The sequence below is a fragment of the Lepus europaeus genome, chromosome 1, assembly GCF_033115175.1.
Source record: "Lepus europaeus isolate LE1 chromosome 1, mLepTim1.pri, whole genome shotgun sequence".
NCBI classification, from domain to species: Eukaryota; Metazoa; Chordata; class Mammalia; order Lagomorpha; family Leporidae; genus Lepus; species Lepus europaeus.
In genome coordinates this window covers 108,576,275-108,599,053 of record NC_084827.1, presented here as the reverse complement: position 1 = coordinate 108,599,053, position 22,779 = coordinate 108,576,275, and the positions used below count along the sequence as shown (strand labels likewise).

At 36.5% G+C, this 22,779-nt stretch overlaps 1 protein-coding gene across 1 annotated transcript in view; it reads left to right on the top strand.

Annotated features, from left to right (window-relative positions):
* TTC21B (tetratricopeptide repeat domain 21B) overlaps positions 1-22,779 on the top strand; it is a 98,168-nt gene that overhangs the window by 23,880 nt on the left and 51,509 nt on the right. The window contains exons 7-18 of the mRNA XM_062187535.1: positions 2,409-2,493; positions 3,535-3,633; positions 5,965-6,157; positions 6,560-6,657; positions 6,958-7,158; positions 10,853-10,982; positions 14,576-14,733; positions 16,840-17,064; positions 18,495-18,733; positions 20,472-20,544; positions 21,499-21,609; positions 22,347-22,485. Coding sequence (XP_062043519.1) covers positions 2,409-2,493; positions 3,535-3,633; positions 5,965-6,157; positions 6,560-6,657; positions 6,958-7,158; positions 10,853-10,982; positions 14,576-14,733; positions 16,840-17,064; positions 18,495-18,733; positions 20,472-20,544; positions 21,499-21,609; positions 22,347-22,485 — 1,751 coding nt within the window. The remainder of the gene's footprint in view (positions 1-2,408; positions 2,494-3,534; positions 3,634-5,964; positions 6,158-6,559; positions 6,658-6,957; positions 7,159-10,852; positions 10,983-14,575; positions 14,734-16,839; positions 17,065-18,494; positions 18,734-20,471; positions 20,545-21,498; positions 21,610-22,346; positions 22,486-22,779) is intronic.

The window sequence follows — 22,779 nt, the reverse complement described above, 5'->3', positions numbered from 1 at the left end:
TATCAGATCCATAAACCTGAGGAGGGGGACTTCCTTGGATAGTAAGTTTTATTCAGTATTTCCCTCCCACCTACTCCCACCCACTGCCAGAGGAACTCTAGGCATCTGAGGCTCTTGGAATAAATAATGATGCGATTGGGCATTAGACAGAATATTCCTGATATAAGGAACATTGCTGTCTCTTGCTATGTATGTATATATGTATTTATTTATTGCTTGCTTGCTTGCCAGAAGTGGTAGACAAACATTGATAACATAGTGACCATTACCTTCTTTCCAGAATTGTCCCTTGTTATCCCTTGTGTCTGCACTGAATTCTGGGGAGGGAAGGATATTTGATGGGAGCTAAGATAAGTTTCTTAAACTCATTAGGTTCCTGATATCTCTCTCCCCACTCCCAGAAGTAGAGTTGGCCATTCCTATACCTGGGAGTAGAAAGAGCCATGTAGGTAGCAACACTACATCATGTATATTTGCTGTCTCTGTATTATTTATATTTAACTGTTTGCTCTTATTGAAAACTCTCCCTAATTTAGAAGAAGTGGATATTAAAAATACTTATTTCATTTGAGTGAGCTCCCTGGTGTATAATCATTGCCTTGATCTTGACCACTGCTTGCTGTGTAGCATTGGCGTTTGTTTCACATCATTCCTGCTGCTCTGGGTGCAATTGAATCTCACCTCTAGCACTCAATATCGATAAATGCACAGATACTAGACTAGAAAAATATAGACCTAGAGGCCGGTGCTGTGGCGTAGTGGGTAAAGCCGCTGCCTGCGGTGCTGGCATCCCATATGAGTGCCAGTTTGTGTCCCGGCTGCTCCACTTTCTATCCAGCTCTCTGCTATGGCCTGCGATAGCAATAGAAGATGGCCCAAGTCCTTGGGCCCCTGCACCCACATGGAAGACCCGGGGGAAGCTCCTGGCTCCTGGCTTTGGATCGGTGCAGCTCCAGCCTTTGCAGCCAATTGGGGAGGGAACCAGTGGATGGAAGACCTCTCTCTCTCTCTCTCTCTTCCTCTCCTTCTTTCTCTGTGTAACTCTGACTTTCAAGTAAATAAAAATAAATCTTTTAAAAAAATAGACATAGATAACATTGTACTATTGGTGTGTCTGAATTCACCAGTGCCATATTGCTTTTTTTTTTTATTTACTGGTATTTTTCTCATGAATATTTGCATCACAGAAGCAGTTGTATCTTTTGTCTATGAGAACCATTGTTTTGAGGGTTTATTTTGTTCCTAGGCATTTCAGCAAATTATTATTTATAAACAGTTACAGAAACAATGGCAATATTTATCTTTTTAAAAATTCGTATTTCTTTCTCTTTTTAACCGTATTCATTGGGAATATCCAGACTAATGTAAAATAACAACACTGATTGGGTCTTGTCATACTTCTGACTTTTAATCATGTTTACAGGACATGCAACTATGCAAATTCTGCTAACATGTACAATTACAGCAACCTATAGAATTTTAAAAAGAAACACAAATCTCAGCATGTGATAATAAGCATCCATTCCTCCTGTTAGTATGGATAATCCAGGGTCTGTAGATCTCAACCAGGCTTGGCTGGGACTCTGCTTCAAATATCAGATCCAGTTGTTTTGGTCATGGCACCTCCTTGTGGTGGTCATCACCAGGGGTATTTTTCCTTCACTCAAGCCAAAAAAAAAAAAAAACACCAGCAGCTACTTGGAAAAATTTTTCTTTTGGTGATTGGTAACAGAGATTCAAGAAAACAAACAAATATACAAAACCTCTGAAATTTAGGCTTGGCACACTGCCACTGCTGGTAATGTTCCATTGGCCAACATAAGGAAAATAACCAAGTCCCTCGTCAAAGAGTGTAAAGACACTCCAGCCTTTACAGGAGGAGCTAAAAAAGTTAAATGGCAGAAGCACTTTCTCAGGGAAGTTTGAAAAACTTTATCAATAATTCAATAAACAATATTATCCATATTAAGAAACATAGTGTATGATCCTTTTTGTTCAGTTCCTTTTTAAAATGACCTTGAGTATGGTGGCATAGGAATTTCAATAACTTTTGTAGATTTCTTACTAAATTTATATTTTTGTTTTTATTTTTGTTATTATTAATAGAATATTTTCCTATATACTAATTTGTTTTTATTATCTAGGAATTATCTATCTCTCCATCCCTCTCTGTGTCTATCCCTCCCTCTTTGTAGTTCTGCCTTTCATAAAAAATCTCTAAAAAATTAAATTCCTAAAACCTTTTTAAAATTTAAGTAAATAGGTTGTCAATTTTCATGATGCAGGTGTCATTTACTAATTAAATTTATTTATTTGAACAGTAGAATAGTTAGACCAGCAAACCAAGTTCTTGAATAAAAGAAAATATCAAAGTTGATTTCAACATTAACTGGAATGTTTTCCTGCAGGCTACTGATCCAAGATAGTCAAAATGTGGATGCATTAAGAATGCTGGCTCTTTACTACTTGTGTAGAGAAGGGGATATAGAGAAGGTAAGTTGTATGATTTATGTTACCTGTACAGCCTGTACACACAAGTGTGTACATGCAGGCAATCATACAGTAAAGCCTTGAAGTTTTTACTTGACTGCTAGGAATACATCTTAAAGAAGAGGTTAGCTTCTTAAATCAACTAGTAAAACAGAAACCTAATATCATTAAAATTATCCTTGAAAATCTCTTAAATCATTAATTATACTTTGTGTATCTTTCTGTATAAAATTTTTGTGATAGTACCTGAGATCAGTGTAACTTGTGATACTGGATATGAAAAAATATCATTCATGGTATTTTTACAATGAATTGAATTTACAGAAATTTGTGAACTTAGGGTAAAATCTCATTGTACTTTATAATAAGGTACATCTGTTTCAATGGTAGTGAACATCTTAATTGTATACTGGATTATGAGAGCCAAAATCCAGCCTGAAGCAAATAGCATTGTTAACATTTAGCTGGTTTACATTGTGTTTAGTGTTTAAATTTGTTGATGTGACAGTGCCTAATAAGAATGTCAGTAAACAGTAAAAGAATCTTAGTTGGAATAAATATTCAGTACATTTTAAGAATCTAATTACATTGAAATTACTTATATTAAGTACCTTAATGATTTTTTCTTTATAGAAAATATTTTAAATTTAAATCAGTCAGTTTAGGCAGTTCAATTGCTAATCTCATATAATAATATTTGTAAATATGTTATCATTCATATCTCATTTGCATCATGAATTACTTATTGGGGAGGAAGCCTGGCATGTACAGCCAAATGAATATTATATGTATCTTTACCCACCCAAAGGTTTTCATTCATAACATGCATGAAACATATGCTAAAATGCAAGAATATTTTTTTAACTTTGGGATTTTTAAAGGAACTTTTAGTATGCCTTACAATGTAAGAATCCATTGGCAGAGAAGAATTTTCAAAGCCAGAGTTTTTTAAAATATTAATATATACTATTAGTGTATATGCGCATGTATTATGTTCTTTTTTCTTTGTATAATTCAAAATTAATAACGATTATTTTTGTTTAGGCTGCCAGCAAGCTGGAAAACTTGGGAAATGCACTGGATACCATGGAACCGCAGAATGCTCACCTTTTTTATAAAATTACCATAGCCTTCAGCAGAACTGTAAGACTGCTTACTATGAACCAGAGTCCTACAACCTGTAATAGAAAACATATAATAAATCAGAGGGCTGAGGCACTGAGGAGCATATAACTAGAGTGAAAATATGACATACATCTAAATACGTGGTACCTTATTGAGAAAGGCAGTTCAGAGATGATATGGTTTCCAGCTGTCAGCGGCCATTAGGGAGACTTCATGTAGGAAGTGGTACCTGTTAAGCATTGAAGGGTAGGGAAATGTCTTCAAGGAAAAAGAAATAGAAAATGATTTATTTTAATCAAAGCATAGGATTTATGACTGGAGTTGTTCTTTGCTTTTGCTTTATAAAACTATTTGAACAAAAGAAATTTTAAAATAAGTAATAGACTATTTTAGTGCTCGCTTCGGCAGCACATATACTAAAATAGACTATTTTAGTGGGGAAAATGATCGGTATCAAACTTTTATTGTAAGCTTCCAGTAAAATGAAGGTGGTCAGAAATGGAATAGAAAAATACAGCAGAATCTTAAAACCAATATAATGAATGACAGGATTGAAAAATTATACTAGCAAAAAAAAAAAAGGAAAAGTTTCACATAAACAAAATGATTGGCAAACAAAGTTGAAAGAAAGCAATTAAAGACACTAATTGTTAAAAGACATAAACTGAATCTTATTTAAAAACAAAGATTGTCAGATTGGGTGAAATACAGAGGAAGAAGAATCACTACTATTATAAAAGTTGAAATTCAGAAGGGTATTTAGGGGCTGGTGCTGTGGCATGGTAGGTTAAGCCTCCGCCTGCAGTGCCAGCATCCTGTGTTGGTGCTGGGACTAGTCCTGGCTGCTCCACTTCCAATCCAGCTCACTACTACTATTCTGAGAAAGAAGTGGAGGATGGCCCACATGCTTGGGCCTCTGCACCCAGGCAGGGGACCCGGAAGAAGCTCCTGGCTCCTGGTTTTGAATCGGCCCGGATCCAGCCATTGTGGCCATTTGGAGAGTGAACCAGAGGATAGAATACCTTTCTCTCTGTTTCTTCCCCTCTCTGTAACTTTGCCTCTCAAATCAATCAATCAAATCTTTTAAAAAAATGGTATTTTAGGGTAAATTTAAACTATTGTCAGGAACATTATTTTGATTAGTTTCTAATAATCTTACAAATTTTTTTTAAATGTATTCAAACATTTGTAAAAGTATTTTTCTCTGAAAAGTTGTTCTTTTCAAAAATTAAACACTTATTCCAACAACATTGTCATTTCTTGAAATTTTTTATGTTGTTTCCAAGGAGATTCTAAGATATCTTTTAAAATTCCCTCACTGGTAGTATAAATCTTTAGGGGGAAAACAGACCCTACTGTTAGATTTTTGTTTTTGTTTCTAAAGATTTATTGTATTTATTTGAAAGGCAGAGTAATAAAGATAGAGGGAGAGATAGACAGAGAGAATTCTTCCATCCACTGGTTTACTCACCAAATAGCTATAATAGCCAAGTATGGACCAGGCTGAAGCCAGAAGCCAGGAACTTCATCCTGGTCTCCCACATGGGTGGCAGGACCTCAAGCACTTGGACCATCTTCTGCTACCTTCTCAGCTGCATTTACAGGAAGCTGGATTGGAAGTGGAGTAGCTAGGACTCAAATTGATAATCCAGTATGGGATGCTGTCATTGTAAGTGGCAGCGTAACCCACTGTACCAGTATACTAGTCCCTGCCCTAGCTTTTTATTAATATACATATATATCCTTAAAATCATGGTTTTCTTGTCTAATTTGTAAAACAATCAAGAGAGAATTTGAAAAAGGAGTGCATAAAATATTTCTGGAACATCATTCAAAAAAGTAATTTTCAAGATAACCTTTTTTTTTTTTAACTTAGTTTATTTATTTGAAAGGCAACGTTAGAGAGAGAGGGGAATGACAAAGAAATTCCATCTGCTGGTTCACCCCTCAAATGGCTACAATGGCTGGGGCTGAGTCAGGCCTAAGCCAGTAGCCAGACTCCTTCCTGGTCTCCCACATGGATGCAGAGACCCATGCACTTGGGCCATCCTCTGCTGCTTTCCCAGGCGTCTTAGGGAACTGGATCACTAGTGGAGCATCCAGGATTTGAACCAGGACCCACAACACTTGCCCCCAAGATACCTGTTTGATAAAAGCACTATTCTTTAGGACATATCAGTTTAGATACAGTATAAACTTTTCTTAATGAATCATCTAGTTAATGTTTTACTTTTCTTTAAATTTTACACTTTTATTCCTTTTTGTTCACTACTGTGAAGTAGAAGGTATATTTAGGAAAAAATGGAAGTGTTTGCTTTCTACTTTAACTTGATTATTTTTTCTTTTTAGTGTGGACGTAGTCAACCCATTCTTCAGAAAACTCAGACATTACTAGAAAGGGCTTTCAGATTAAGCCCTCAGCAATCAAAGTTTGCTACCGAACTTGGATACCAAATGATCTTACAAGGAAAAGTTAAAGAGGCATCAAAGTGGTATAAGACAGCCATAACGCTTGACGAAACTAGTGTCCCTGCACTGACTGGTATGATGTTTCTATAAATGTTCTTAATATAGACTCAAGTTATGATTGCTTCAAATGTTTGTCATTAAAGAAAAAAGCATATTTATGGATTTCGAAAATTAAACCCCACAACAGAATAAAAGCATGTATCTTTAAAATGATTTATTTCATAAACATCTTGAGATGATACATTTTTATTACAATAGCTCTTATAAATTACAAATTTTATAGTAAGTCATCCTATATAGTCCCAAAGCTGTCCATTTTCTTTGATTTCACTCTGTTTTTTGTTTTATATTTTTCTAATCTGAAACTTTAATGTATTATAGTGGAGGAAACAGCTATCTTATTAATGTTCATGTTTGGAGTATACATGGCTGAATTGGGGTAAGCTTTAACTATTTTTGTCCTCTTTTGTTTTAGGATGCATCCGATGTCAATTAATAGAAGGAGAATTGGAGGATGCAGATCAGCAGCTAGAATTCCTGAGTGAAATTCAGCAGTCCATTGAAAAATCTGCGGTATAGTAGTTTCTTTTATCAGATCATAGATCCTAGCTATTATTTATAAAATATGACATTTAAATTGATTTTCTTTGAAGGAAAAGTGTACACTGGTTATACCGTGTGATTGCAGTATGGATATATCTCCATGCAAAATTAAGCCACATGTAGTCTGTCTGTACAAGTCCATCTAACTTGATACTTAAGTTTGTAAAATAGTTGCAGGTAAATAGCACTTGATGTACATTTAAAGTCTAAATAAAAATAAATGGCTTTGTAATTGAATGGAATAATTTCTGAAAATGACTTATTTTCCAGGAATTAACCTATTTACATGCAGTTCTTGCTATGAAGAAAAATAAACGCCAAGAAGAGGTTATAGATTTGTTAAATGATGTCCTAGACACTCATTTGTCACACTTAGAAGATCTACCTCTTGGCATACAGTATTTTGAGAAGCTAAATCCTGATTTCTTGCTAGAAATTATTACAGAATATCTGAATTTCTGTCCAATGCAGGTAAGCAATTCTAGGACTTGTTTTTAAGGATGCATTTATATAATTTTTTTCAGAAAGTACTAGTAAGTTATCTTTAACATGTTAGACTGTATTGACATATAATGACAATTTTGTTATCTCATTTGAGATAGTTTTTAATCAGAGTATTTATAGTATTGATTGCTATATAATATAAAAATTGGGTTGTAAATACTTATTTGTAATTCTTAAAATCATTAGTTTAGAAGAACTATTAATTTTTTATTCTACTCTGAAACATCACCATCAAGTGCCCATCCAATCTTTGGACACACTCAGAAATGAAGTTCTTAGTATGTAACTATAATTATTAGACTAGATGTCCTATGTTAAGTCAAACTCTGTATTAAGAAAAAGGAGGTGGGGGTGCTCTTTGCTGGTCCTTCTGCTCCCTGGAACGACAGCAAGTCCAGTTCCTTAGTCAGCAAGGAATATTTCTCATTTCTAAAATAGATCTTCAGATTTTGGAAATTCATTTTCATGTTTACCTGAACAATTGCATGTTTGGAACAACTTACTTTTTAAGCATTTAGTTATTTATTTGAAAGGCACAGTGTGTGTGTGTGTGTGTGTGTGTGTGAGAGAGAGAGAGAGAGAGAGAGAGAGAGAGAGAGAGAAACAGATCAATCTTCTTTCCATTCACTTGTTCTCTTCCCAAGTGGCTACAATAGCTGGGGCTAGGCAAGGCTGATTACATCCTGGTTTCTCACATGGGTGGCCAGGGTCAAAGGGCCATCATCCTCTGCTTTATGAGGCAGAAAAACTGGATCAGCAGAAAACTGGATCGGAATCAGAGTAGCCGGGACTCAAGTCAGCACTCTGATAGTGGAGTCAAGCATCACAGTCAGTGTTTTAACCGCCTTGTTAACCCAGTGCTGGCACCAGTGAGCTCACTTTTCAACACAGGGGTGTCAGCAGGGGCACAAGCAGATCATTCATTACCAAAAGCTAAGTTCTCAGCATTCTCCCTGCTCTACAGCTTCAGTGACTGTGTTAACAGGGAAATGACCTCCCCTTAGGGAACTCACCCTGATTTTATTACCATATCCTTTTCCAGGTTTTCATAACTTCGTTGACTCCTCATAGAATCATACCTAGGAGTGATCTCAGTCTCTCAGTCATGATCCATTTTCAGTTACCTGGAGGCTGGAATGCATTTTTTCAGTATTAATTCAGTATTCAGGAGTCATTCTACATAGGTTTCTAGAGTACCCTGCACTCTGCTTAGAGTTGAGGAAATGACTTGTGGGAGACAAACAACAACCCTTGCCCCAAGGCATGTATTCCAGCAAGAGGAATCAGATAATGTAATTGGGTTAATTATGTCATATATCACTGAGGAGGAAAGAAAGGAGTTGAGCAAGGTAGAAGCAGTGGTAATTTTAGATAAGGTGGTCAGGAAGACCTTATTAAGAAAGTGACATTGAAGGAATACTTGAAGGGAATATCTAAAAATACGATGTTTCAGACAAAGGGAGCATTTGTTATAGAAGTTAAAAGAGATACAAGGAAAGAAGTAGGGCACATATGGAGGAAGGTGGAGGAGCATGGTCAGAGATGAAGTCCACACAAGAGACCAGACCAGGAAGGGCCCTGGCCATTGCTCTTACATCTTCTGGTTTTAACTTGGTGCCAGCATGATCCAGCAGTTTAAAGGATTTCTCTGGCAGCTGGACTGAGAATAAATTTTAGGTGGAGCAAAAAATTAATGTCTGAAGAGGTAGCTGAGTCTCTAGTCCAACTAGACATCATATTTTTTCCTCTAATAAAATCTTTGTCTGTGATAGAACCTAACCAGCATTTACACTGCCGTTTTTATGAGGAAGAACCAGAAAGGCAGAATTGTCTCCCAGCTTCCTTATCCCTTTTAGATAGAATTTTGTTTTGAATTTTAATCAGATGTGTGTTGTCTTAAGTATTGTCTGTGTGCTTCTGTTTTTTTCTGGGATTGCTTCTGAAAGTAAAGTAAAAGTGGTGACTGGTCTTGGTAATTCTTTTTTTTTTTTTCATTTATTAAACTTTTATTTAATGAATACAAATTTCCAAAGTACAGCTTATGGGTTACAATGGCTTCCCCCCTCCCATAACTTCCCTCCCACCCGCAACCCTCCCCTTTCCCGCTCCCTCTTCCCTTCCATTCACATCAAGATTCATTCTCAGCATATCATTTGTACTTTGACTATTTTTGGTTATGCTGGAAAAACACATATCTAAAGATTTTACTGTAACATTGTGCAAAGAAATATAAAATCCTGATTTTCAATACACATTAAAACCCTTAGTCCTAAAAAAGAAGCAAAACTTATTATGACGAAGAGATAGCATATAATGCTGAATTTTGTTATATCGATTGTAAGTGCTGCAGAGATTGAAAGAAGCTGAAGTATTCTAAGCTACAGTAGTCATATTTTGAGTATGTTTTTGGGTACACATGTTTTTATGTCTGAAAATAGATACAGAGATGTGGCAATTTCTTGCCATCGACAGTGGCTCCTTGCAGAAGTGATTTTCTGTAAGAGGATACAGTCCAATTAAGAATCTGTACGTGGAGGCAGGCTTGTGGTGCAGCAGGTTAAGCCACCACCTGGAACTCCTGCACCCCATATTATAGTGTCAGTTCAAGTCCTTGCTGCCCCTCTTCTGATCTGTCTTCCTGCTAATGTTCCTTGGAAAGCATGATGACTCAGTAATTGAGTTCCTGGCAACAGGAAATCCAAATGAAATTCCAGATTCCTGGCTTCAGCCTGGCCCAACTCTGGTTGTTGTCAGCATTTTGGGACTGAACCAATGAGCCAGTTTTTGAAAGCAGATAGAAGAGATTCTCTCTATCCCTCTCTCTCTCCCTCTGTATGTGTCAGATGAAGTTTGGGGGATAGAGAGGATCATCCTTCATATAAGGGATGCAGCATCCACAAGGCCAAACAAAGGGGATGAACATGTGCTATTTAAATCCTAATATCCAGTTTCTAAATAGAGATCGGATGACCTTTGAAAAAAAGTTGGTTGGGTAGACACCTATTATAAAAATAAGAAAAATTGAAGGGTTGAGCCATATTCTAGTACTACTTTAGTTAGTTAATATGAGATAGAGAAACTTTTGAAGGTATACAATAGGCCAGATAGAAAAGTGGGGGAAATGTGAAAGTATGAGACATTTAGTGTAGTACATGTTTTTATTCTACCTTCTGATTTCTACTTGAAAATAAATATAACATCTTTAAAGGCTGACTTTATAGGTGCTCTGGGGAGTAGTGAAAATAACTGAATTTAGTAAATCACGGGGAAGTCTAGAATTTGAACACCAATTGCTTTGACTGTCAATTCCAGCAAGAAATTCTACTTCTCAGTGATCTTTCCTGTGAACACATAAGTTATTTTGATAAGTTTTTGAAGAGAGAGGTTCTTTTTATGTTATCAAGACAGTAATTGTGTAACAGTTCATAATGAAATTGCTGAAGGAAAACCATTATTTGCGTAGTCTGACCACACATCGGCAGGAGACGACTTAGTTGGTACTTGCCTAGTCATGGTAAAAGAACTGTGAAATAAAAGTGATAGGGGACAAACTGAGAAAAATATGTACTTTCACTAGTCAAACTTAAGTTAACATATGTTTATTTTTAGCAAAATACTGTTACAAAGCTTAGAAAGTGATGCACTGATTTCTTTTGTTTAGCCTGCAAGTCCTGGGCAACCTCTTTCTCCACTTCTCAGACGTTTTACCTCAGTCTTGGAGACTATCGTAAGAACTGTGCCAGGTCTTCTGCAGGCTGTCTTCTTAATAGCAAAAGTGAAGTACTTGTCAGGTAGAGTATCCCTTAGAAGCTTAAAATGACCTTTTTCTTCTGATGCTGGTAAAAACGTGTGTAAATAAATTAAGCATGCCACACAATTGGAGACTAGTCATATAATCCATGTATTTTACATGTGCATAGATAAGTACTCTTAATCAAAAATAACATTACATAATTTAGGATTGGATTCTTTGAAAATTACCATAAACTTTTGTGATGCAAGTCAATTCCTGGGAAAACACAGCTGTACCCCATGAAGTTGGGGTGGAGAGGCGGCAGGGGACATCTGTCAGATGGGACTGGGGAGAGGCAATAAGAATTGCTGGCTTTAATCTGTAGTTGCCACTTATTGTGATAACCAAAGATAATGTTGCCAGACCTCAGCCTATTAGTTCCTGTTTAGTTTGTGTGAATAGTATTTTATAGCCAAAGGGGAAAAAACAGTTTTTAGAACATAGACAAATGAATGACTACACATAAAAAAATAGACCCTCACATTAGGATTGTCCACACATATCTTGCCAGCAGAATGCTATTCAAAATAATATAATGGAGAAAGGTAAGAGATCACCTCTACTGCTGTTTTGGACTTCTGTTTTAATTGTTAAGAAAAACATCTCAAAAGTTTTTCTACCTCTAAAATTCTCTAATTTTTTTTCCAAAGAAACCTTTTATTTAAGGAATACAAACTTCATGCATTTCATAAGTACAACTTTAGGAATATTCTTCCCACCATACCGCTGTCCCAACCACCCTTCCACCCCTACCTCCTCCTCCCTCTCTCATTCCCAGTCCCATTCTCCACTAAGTTGCATTTTCAATTAACTTTATAAACAGAAGACCAACTCTATACTAAGTAAAGAGTTCACCAGTTTGCACAGGGGATTAAAAAAAAACAAAAACAAAACTGTTCCTCAACAATCAAGACTAGGGCTGTTCAAAGTCCTTGCATTTTTTTTTAGAAACTAACTTTAAAGAAGCCCCAAGAATGATACATCTTTTGCTAGCACTTAGATAAAATTCTTTATTTTTAAGAAGTGATTCTGTTAATACCTTCTGACTTGAGTTCTACTGTTTTTAAAAATATTATTGGGGCCAACATTGTGGCATTTGTTTGAAAGGCAGAACAATAGAGTGAGCAAGGGAAAGACAGAGATTCCATCTGCTGGTCAGAACAAAGCCAGGAGCCAGGAACTTCATCCTGGTCTCCAACATGGGTGGTAGGGGCCCAAGTACTTGTTATCTTTTGCTACTTTCCTAGGCATATTAGCAGGATTGCTAGATTGGAAGGGGGAGGGGGCAGCCTGAACTGAAACAGACACTCTAATATAGGATACTGGCTTCACAAGTGGGACATTAACCTACTGCTCCACACTCCCTGTTCTACTGTTAAGCCATGTAATATTCTTCCTTTCTTCCAAATTGGGGTTGGTATCAGCTATGAGATGATTCTGAAATTAATTCATTAAATATTGTATTTTCTGAAAGTGTTATAGATATATATACAATCCAGTGATACTTGCCAAAATCTCTGGGGCTGAACATTTCATACATTATTCCTATTTTCAAAAACAGCAGCCTTAAATCATTGGAACTAATGCTCACATGTGTGTAATTAATAGTGTTCTTGTTACAGTACCAGCAGCAATGACTTCTAACACCAACAAGCTGGAATTGGGCTGAACATCACAGTTGAAGTCATGGCCCTTCATTAAACCACCCTCATTTTTAGACATCAGCCACAAGTGTGGGGTCCCCAGGATGCCTGCACTTGTCAATAGCTGGCTACAAATATGGGGGTTTCTACAACCCCCTCATGCTTAATAATTTATTAGGATGACAGAGAACTCAAGACAGCACTAGACATACAGTTTTATTACAGCAATAGGGTGGGCACCAGCTCAAACTAGCAAGAGGAAGACATGCATGGATCAAGGTCTGGGTCATTCTCAAAGGTGAAACTTTTATTGTCTGCTCTCCGTGCAATCAGGATATGTCACCCTACTGAAACATCAGACACGTGACAGTTGTAGATCATTACCAACCAGGGAAGCTCACCCTATGCTTGGTTTCTGGAGTTTTTAATTGGGATTTCATTAAGTAAACATGGACTAAATCTTTGGCCGCATGATTGAACGCATTCATCAGTCCCACTCTGGCTGATAATATGTAGCTCAGAACCCACGCTTCTAATCATATGGTTGGTTTTCCTGGCATAGTCGACTGCCATTCTGAATCATATCCTTAGCATAAACTATTTAAGGGGCCTACCATGAGCTTCCTCATTATCATAAATTATCAAGGCTCACCACAAATAACAGAGACTCTCTTGTGGCCTTGTATTGCTAACCCCACACATCCTTCCCCTTGCTCTTAAAAGAAACTAGAGATTCTGATCCTAATTATTCTGTACAGTCTTCATTCAGTCAGTTTATTGTAAATTCTAATTCTTTTTCTGTATGCTTTTGTCCTTAGTAGTAATCTTTTTTTCTTCAAGTTATCTCATTAAATCTTTCTCTTTCTAAAAGAATTTTCACTCAAATTTGTCCTGCATAGAATTTTTATTTATTTTTGCCTGGCCTACAATGCATTAAAAATAATTTGCTATTAATTCTACTTGATGGCTTACTGGTAAATTTTGAAACTATCTTTGGTAAGCTGTTGTCCATCAGTCCTCTGTCTGAAAACAGAACTCTACTTCAATGGATTTCTGTTACCAGTAGCTTGAACCTCTGGGAGCTAGGATGCCCTAATGATAATTTATTTTGTCTGTTGTGGCATCAGATAAGGTTGAGGACCATAATTGAATAGCAAATAATTTAGAATTATCTTCTTCTCCCATTTTCTTAGCAAGGTTGAATGGAGAACTGGCCTGCTTATACCTATTTAAGAACAGCTTGTCCGGGGCAAGTGTTGGGTAAAGCCACTGCTTGAGTCTGTGCTGTTTTTATCTGAAGAGACTCTTTCTACTCTCTGCTGGCCCGAGATCAGTCTTTCCTTTCCTATCATGTTAATCATTTCTTTCTGTCTTAAGACTCCCAAATACAGAGCCAGTGTTTTCTAAAACATTTAATATTTCAATTGGTATTTAATGGTATTTTAAACTTGTAACATACATTTCTGAATTTTTGGAATATATTCTTGGGCTTTTTTTGTGATTATATTTATAGTAATAAAATTTCTGGCAAGAATGATTATTAGACTTATGAGTATATCCTCTGTGTTAATAAAAGTGACACTATTGGATTGTATGTTTTGCATAACCTACATTAATGAAATTGTAAATTGAAATGTTTTAACAAAGAACATAAATAAATGCACATTTATAGTTCTCCCAATAATACTGGTGCTGGGCTCTCATCACTTCACATTTCCCCTAATGTCTTCATTAAGGTCAAGAGCTGGCCTGACTTCTGGGTCTATTCTTTCATGTGGACTGGAAGGAAGCTAACTAGTAAGGGTAGAACTTAAGCCATGGCCTTGTAAGCAGAGGACTTTAAACACTAGCTCTATCCTTAAAATAAACACCCTCCTCACTCTTCTCTCTCTGATATCCATGTCTTAATTGTCTGAGGTATGACAGTGCATTGTTTCCTTCACTTTAGGTGATATTGAAGCAGCTTATAATAACCTGCAGCATTGCCTGGAACACAGTCCCTCTTATGCAGATGCTCATCTCCTTATGGCACAGGTCTATTTGTCTCAAGAAAAATTCAAATTGTGTTCTCAGTCTCTTGAACTTTGTCTGAGCTATGATTTCAAGGTAAGTATTGCAGATTCGAATGGTTAAGACTTAATACCCTCCTTTTTGAATCTTTAATGAATGTTTATATACTCAACTATTTTATATTTTTATAACCTATATTGCATTTCTGATAAATATATAAATAAAAAATTTATAAGTTTTTTTCTAAAAAATTACATTCACAAGCAGTAGGAGAAAAAATAGAAGCAACTCTGGTATAATTAAAAAAACTATCTGAACTTAGTGACAGAAGACCTAAAGTTAATGTTTGATCTTTCCACTTTCTATGATCTTCAGTTTTCTTTTCTATAAAACTCGTTTTATAATAATCTATTGTTCTGTGTAATAATGAATGTATGTAAAAATAACAAAACTATAAAGCATTGTCATTTTTTTAAAATATATTTATTTGAGAGGTAGAGTTACAGAGGGAGGGAAATACAGAGAGAAAGATCTTCCATTCACTGGTTCACTCCCCAAATGGCCACAACAGCCAGAGCTGGGCCAATCCAAAGCCAGGAGCTTCTTCTGGGTCTCCCACATGGGTGCAGGATCCCAAGCACTTGGGCCATCTTCCACTGCTTTCCTAGGCCATTAGCAGGAAACTGGATCAGAATTGGAGCAGCTGGGACTCAAACCACTCAAACAGATGCCCATATGGTATGCTGGCATTGCAAGCAGTGGCTTAACCTGCTGAATTACAATATTTGCCCCAAGGTCAGATATTCTTGGTGTAGGGATGAAACATTTTTACTGTTTCTTTCTTAGAACTTTGTTTTTAATAAGTTTATAGATTCAGTCATTTTGAAAATGACTACTCTGTTTTATCCAAGAGATTTTGGATGTTTCATCCAGTATTCCCTCAGCATGAGAGGAAATGCCTAATGCTTCCTAAGCTCCCTAGAGTCAGAAAGGAACCACTCAGACTTTTAATTTGGTTCACTGGATCTTGAACCCTGTTAGACAAGACCTTGAACCCTTGATGAGGAAGAGAATTGAAATTCTAGGCAAGATTTACAGAAGATACCTCCTGCTTCTCGGGACAGTACTTCCTGAGAGCCAGTGCTGGGGCCCTGCCCCTGAGAATGAGCGCAGGCACAGGAAGTCACACAAAGCTCTACAGGTCAATGTGACACCTGGCTAAGGCTGAGAACTGCAGCAGTAGGGCTGTAGACATCCTGATTTCTGCATGGTGGCCTCATAACCCATCCTGGATCATCTCCTTCTCTTTGACTTCTCGTCCTCCCTCATTTTGTCATTCTCTGTATATGCTGTTGACAGTTAAATACGGAAGTTTTATTACTGCATTTAGGAGTTGTGTCAGAAGATACAGCCAGTGTTTGAAAACTGTCCTGAAATATTTAATCCTAAAATTAAAAAATAAGGAAGAGTAGACATGCTCATACACACATTTACTGTGTTTCTGGGAATCTAATAACTATGTCAGTACAAGAATTCTTAGATAAAGAAATTCTTTTCTTGAAAACTTGGTAATTTTTCTGAATGTGCTGGTTAGCTTTTTTTTTTTTTTTTTTGACAGCCAGAGTTAGACAGTGAGAGAGAGAGACAAAGAAAGGTCTTCCTTCCGTTGGTTCACCCCCGAAATGGTCGCTATGGCCAGCACGCTGCACTGATCCGAAGCCTCCAGGTGCTTCTCCTGGTCTCCCGTGTGGGTGCAGGGCCCAAGGACTTGGGCCATCCTCCACTGCACTCCCGGGCCACAACAGAGAGCCGGACTGGAAGAGGAGCAACCGGGACAGAACCGGCGCCCTTACTGGGACTAGAACCCGGGGTGCCGGCGCCACAGGCGGAGGATTAGCCTAGTGAGCCACGGCACCGGCCTGCTTGTTAGTTTTATAAACTTTGCTTTTTTCTCTTTTGCCGAGGTAGAATGATCTGATCCCTACTCTATCATTCAGGAGGGTGCTTGGAAGCAACAATTTCCCTGAATTAACTTAGTGTAATGAATGGTCAGAAGGTTCATAAGGGGACAGAAATAGGTTTCAACTACACATCACATGTGCACTCTCCTCACCAATCCTATTTAATATTTTATAGGTGGCAAATTACATGTTTATGTTGTAGGCATTTCAAGGAAGTATTACTTTGTATTATTTTTTGAAGGTGAGAGAATATCCTTTATACCATTTGATAAAAGCTCAGTCACAAAAGAAAATGGGAGAAATAGCAGAAGCAATTAAAACTCTGCATATGGCAATGAGTTTACCAGGAATGAGGAGAACTGGGGCTTCCTCAGAATCAAAATACAGAAAAACAGAGGTTGAGACAAGCCATCGTTTATCAGTGTTTCTTGAACTGGTAGATGTTCATCGCTTAAATGGAGAACAGGTAGGTTGAGTTTTAATTTAATGTTCAGACCTGAACTTTGTTATTCAAGTGTATACATTAGTAGAAAATGAAAACTCTAAAGTGATTCGGTAGAACAAGTGGTAAAGTTTAGAAAAAAAAAGTTTTTGTTATTACTTTGTACTAAGACATGTTCTTTCTGCAAGCCCCTGAAAGTTAAACATAAGTAGCTCCTAGAGGACTTTAAATCTAGTATGCTTATGCTGACTATCAAGAAAAGTAATGGTATAATTTATAGTTATATTGGCTAGCATGAAAGGTCATAATGTAATAGAGTTTTAAGCCTGTGAATCCCTAAAAGGATTTACTTACACAGATATACCCACTTATGCACACACAAGCTATACTGGAATAAAATTAAAATATTCACCTTAAATTTTAATAATTAAGAAAAAAATACTTGTTGAATATGACTTTGGTAAACTCTTCAATATGGAGTCATACTATAAAAATAATAATATGTATAGATAGGTAGGTTAGATAGATTTATATACAGATAGATAAAGTATAGTTCTGAGAGAATTAAAACCTTGTGGAAAATAAGGAATTTAATGCCATTTGTATCAGTTTTCTAGGTTTCAGCAGTTGCTAATCAGTTATTTTGAAATTTAAATGGAAATTAAGAAGGCTATGTTTCTAGATAATTTGCAAATCACAAAGAATTTCTATTTCCTTAATACATAACTTAGAATACATTTAGTAAGTAGGAGCATTTCAGCCATATAGCGTTAATTCTAAGTTTATCTTTTGTCCACATTATAGCATTTCTGGAATCAGAATGTCATAATCTGTAAAGCTGAGATGAGTCTTAAAATGAATAACACTTTAGATTTATTAAGGTACACATTTGAAAATGAGGCCAGCTATTCATCTGAGTTATAACAAAATTGTTGTTGCTGTATGGTCTGCTGCCTGGTGAAGAGTCGGTGTGTACAGTGGTGACTGTGGACTCGGCCCCTCAGGAGTTAGCTGTGAACTAGGAAGTGAGGCTGCCTGAGTTTGAATAGGAGATAACTTTTTAACCCTCACATCACAGCTTCCTCACTGCAAGGTGGAGATAATAGCAGTAACTATCTAAGAGGAGATTTGTGAAAATTAAATGGGCTAATTTAATGCTGTGTAAAGTAAATGCTCACTAAAGTATAGTAGACTTTATAAGACTCCGCTTAGCAACTAGGATTGTCTTAGTTATCAGAACATTTATCCAGCTAACAAATAGTTGTAGCATCATGTTATTTTGGTCACTGGATTTAGTTTTAAGATTTTGTGCTTTTCAGAAAATCTAATAATTTGTATAATGAATACCATACTTACATCAGCATTCACTGTTCATTCTGTATTACTAGAAAATCTCTCTTTCTATTGTGATTTGGTAAATCTCTTGAAAGAGTGTTCTAATTTCATCCTGACAGCATGAGGCAGCAAAAGTTTTACAGGATGCCATCCATGAGTTTTCTGGAACATCTGAAGAACTGCGTGTTACTATCGCCAATGCGGACCTGGCTCTGGTCCAGGGAGATGTTGAGCGAGCTCTAAGCATGCTTCGAAACGTTACAGTAGAACAGCCTTATTTTATAGAGGTCAAAGAAAAAATGGCAGATATTTACCTGAAGCACAGAAAAGAGAAAATGTTGTATATCACTTGTTACAGGTAAACAGTTATCTTAGTCCACTATATCTGACACATCTACCTCCTGAAATTAATTCCCATTTCACTTTTAGTCTTCCTTTCCACTGTTGACAGATACTTTGTAGATTCTTTCCCCAATGAGGTCTTCCTACCTTCTCCTACCACCAATCACAGTCAGTGCAACTAAGTTATTTGCTCTTGCTAAAACATGATTTATGATGACATCAGACTGTGGCTTTCTCTAGCTTCTCAGCCCTCCTCATCAAATGCTGTTTCCAGCCCCCTGAATCTTGGTGTTTGAGAAGGTACAAAGATTCCAATAACTTGCCAGCATTGTGTCATGTAACCACACTCAGTGGGGTAGGGGCATATTTAGTTCTCAATATAGCAATTCTCATAAAGAAAGTTATGGTGTGGATTACAAATTTTCCTTGGTGAAGGGCAGGAACATTAAAAGTTATGTCACACTGATGCCCTTAGGAGTTGTGGGACTTCACAAGACACAAACATGCCCATAAACACAGGTTATTCTTCCTCTCAAACAGAAGAGTAAACATAAAAACACACTACATATAAGAAAAGAATTCCTATTTTTAGCTCTTAAGAACATAGCAAAATTCTGATGAAATAATTCAATACTGATTCCGCTATATTATATAAATACTAAAGCTTAAAAAAGTACTCAGTAGGCTGGCATTGTGGGCTAGCAGCTTAAGCCACCACCTGCAGCACTAGCATCCCATATGGGCCTGGTTCGAGTCTGGGCTGTTCCACTTCCAATCCAGCTCTCCTAATGCGACTGGGAAAGCAGCAGAGGATAGCCCAACTGATTGGGCCCCTGCATCCACGTGGGAGACCCGAAAGAAACTCCTAGCTCCTGGCATTAGCCTGGCCCAACCCTGGCTGTTGAGGCCACTTAGGGAGTAAGCCAACAGATGGGAGACCTCTCTCTCTGTCTCTCCCTCTCTTTCTTTCTGTAACTCTGCCTTTCAAATAAATAAAATGAATCTTTATTTTTTTAAAAAGAAGAAAAACCTACTCAAATTCTGAGGGCCAAGAGATTCAGAGAAACTGAGGAACACTCTCTGTTTTGAAAGATGGATTGGAGTACCTGAATCATATCATCTAAGATTAACAGTATTTTTAATAGATTTCTGTTTCAGCCATATCTGATGCATTAACTGTAGATGTAAATTCTTGTCATATGTAATGTTGGGATAAGAATTCCCTGTCTCATAATTTTTTGGATTAATTACATTAATGCTATATATTAAAGACTTACTATTTGAATAATTTGATGTTTTGACTAAATTAGTCTAAATTTTGTAGATAAAAATAAGCAAATATTGAAGTAAAGATTTCATGTTCTTTTAAGGTAACTCAGTTCAGAAAATTTAATTTATTCTGTGACTGCCAGTGCTCAGAGTGTATAGGAAGCATCATTTTTAGAACCTTCACTCCCACATCATTTCAAAATTAAAGATGTGTTGAAAACTTATGTTTAATGAAAATTTATGATTACTGTCTACTTACGTTTTGTTACTTACATTTCAGAAAACAGATTCAATGAAAAAAATAATTTACCTAGAATAAACAGTTTGGGTGTGGGTATGGATGGTGGTTTTTTAAAAAATATTACACTGCTGGATATGTGGAAGGTACTTTGAAGTCCACTGATTAATTTAAATATATTATATTATTGTTCATTGTATGGGTTGAGAATATATTTATATTAATTATACTAAATTCTGATTTCCAGAGAAATTGCTGAAAGAATGCCCAACCCTCGATCTTTTCTTCTCCTGGGTGATGCATACATGAATATTCAAGAGGTAAAATTTCTGATGCTACCAAACTTAGATTTTCTTTTGAAAAAACTATTTATGCTCAGTATAACTTTCTTTTAAAAGGAAATTATCTGTATTTATATTTATATAAATTATACAAATTATATCTTGTATATTTATTTAATACCTGAAGATTCAGTCATGACAATAAGAGGGAGGTAGCCATTACAAGTTTTTTTAAATTTTCATAACATTTTTTTCAAATTGAGATCCAGTGATTGAACCCTATCATTATTTGAAATACATATTGGTGCCAGACACATGTCTGAAGAAGAGAACTACAAGTTAAAATGGCATTTTCTTTAAAGGGACACAGTGTCACAGCACTGTAACTGTGGTGATACTTCCAGAATTGAAAAGTCAAGAAGTTGTCTCTTAGTTCTCATGTTGTTAATTATATAGATAGGAGTATGAACATGGGTAGGTTTATCTTAATAAGTTACACCTATCCTACTCACCATCACATTTTTATTTATTTATTTGACAGGCAGAGTTACACAGTGATAGAGAGAGAAACAGAGAAAGGTCTTCCTTTTTCCATTGGTTCACCCCCAAGTGGCCGCTATGGCCAACGCGTTGCGGCCGGCGCGCGCCGATCTGAAGCCAGGAGCCACGTGCTTCCTCCTGGTCTCCCATGCGGGTGCAGGGCCCAAGCACTTGGGCCATCCTCCACTGCACTCCCGGGCCACAACAGAGAGCTGGACTGGAAGAGGAGCAACCAGGACAGAATCCAGCGCCCTGACCAAGACTAGAACCTGGGGTGCCGGCGCCGCAGGCAGAGGATTAGCCTAGTGAGCCGCGGTCCAGCCTCCATCACATTTTTGTAATTGCTTACTCTTAGAAAATATTTCAAATGTAGATAATAATTATAGAAATGTTACCACTTAGTGGAATCTAGTTATGCTGTTTGTAATGTTTTTTTGTATCTCACAATATTAGCCTGAAGAAGCAATAATTGCATATGAACAGGCATTGAATCAGAATCCAAAAGATGGAACATTGGCAAGCAAAATTGGTAAAGCACTTGTCAAAACCCACAACTATTCAAAGGCAAGTACTTCACAATTTGAAATGTGTCCACTGGATCAAACTTATCCTGTCTTAGAGCTAAGACTTCAGAAAGTACCATTCGCATCTTTGGTGCTTGCGAACTCCAGATTTGTATTCATGTAATGGGATTTGTGTTAAGGACTTCTCAGTGTCTCAAATTCTTCATTGCTTCATTTTGTGGAGAATGTTTGGGCCCTAGAATTTAATTCAGGCTTCATGTCACGTTTATATCCTTGCAATTGAAACAGTTACCATAAAGTTGCTATTCTGACATTTTCCATTATATGACAAAGCATGATAAATGTCCTTTCTGTTGAAAGAATCTTGGCAAGATTTGTGATTTTTAGTTTTTTTTTTTTTTCCCTATTAGGAATAACAGTTTTTTCCTTTAATTTGTTATTTTCTTGCCCTAGTGCTACTCATTGTTAAGTATATGTGCAATCACTGGCAAACTATATACATTCAATGAAATGTTGTCTGGGATAAAACATTTTTTTTTTTTTTTGCCAAGCACTGTTCTTCAGCCATTTAAGGTAACAATTATTAGTTACCTAATGTGACATTGAATTCTCTAAAAGGATACCCAACTAATAGTGCAAATATGTGCCTAAGACTCTTCCTAGCTTGTTTCCAACTACATATATGCTTTCAATTTCTATGCATTAGATAAAATATCTATGCTTGAATACCATTTTCATTGCCTTTTTTTTTTCCTGACTGAAATGCATCTCGTTTAGGCAATTACTTATTATGAAGCTGCCTTGAAAAGTGGACAACAGAATTATCTTTGCTATGACCTAGCAGAGCTCTTATTAAAGTTGAAATGGTATGACAAAGCAGAGAAAGTTCTTCAACATGCTCTCACTCATGAGCCTGGTATGAAAGTCTTTCTGATTTGAAAAAAGTATGCCTGATAAATCTGGTTTATTTTTATATGCCATGTAAATGTTTATTTGTAGTCCCAATATTTTATATATTTGTTGGTTACATGGGTACATTTTTCTTGTATAACAATGCCACTGTTGTAAAATGAAGTATTTTAAAATCCAACAGATTTATGAAACAGTTAATTATGTTATAGAAAGATAATATACTTTTCAAAATGATATAAAATAAGTTTTCTTTAAATTGCAGCTACCTCTGATGTTTACTTCTGATGATTAATATTCT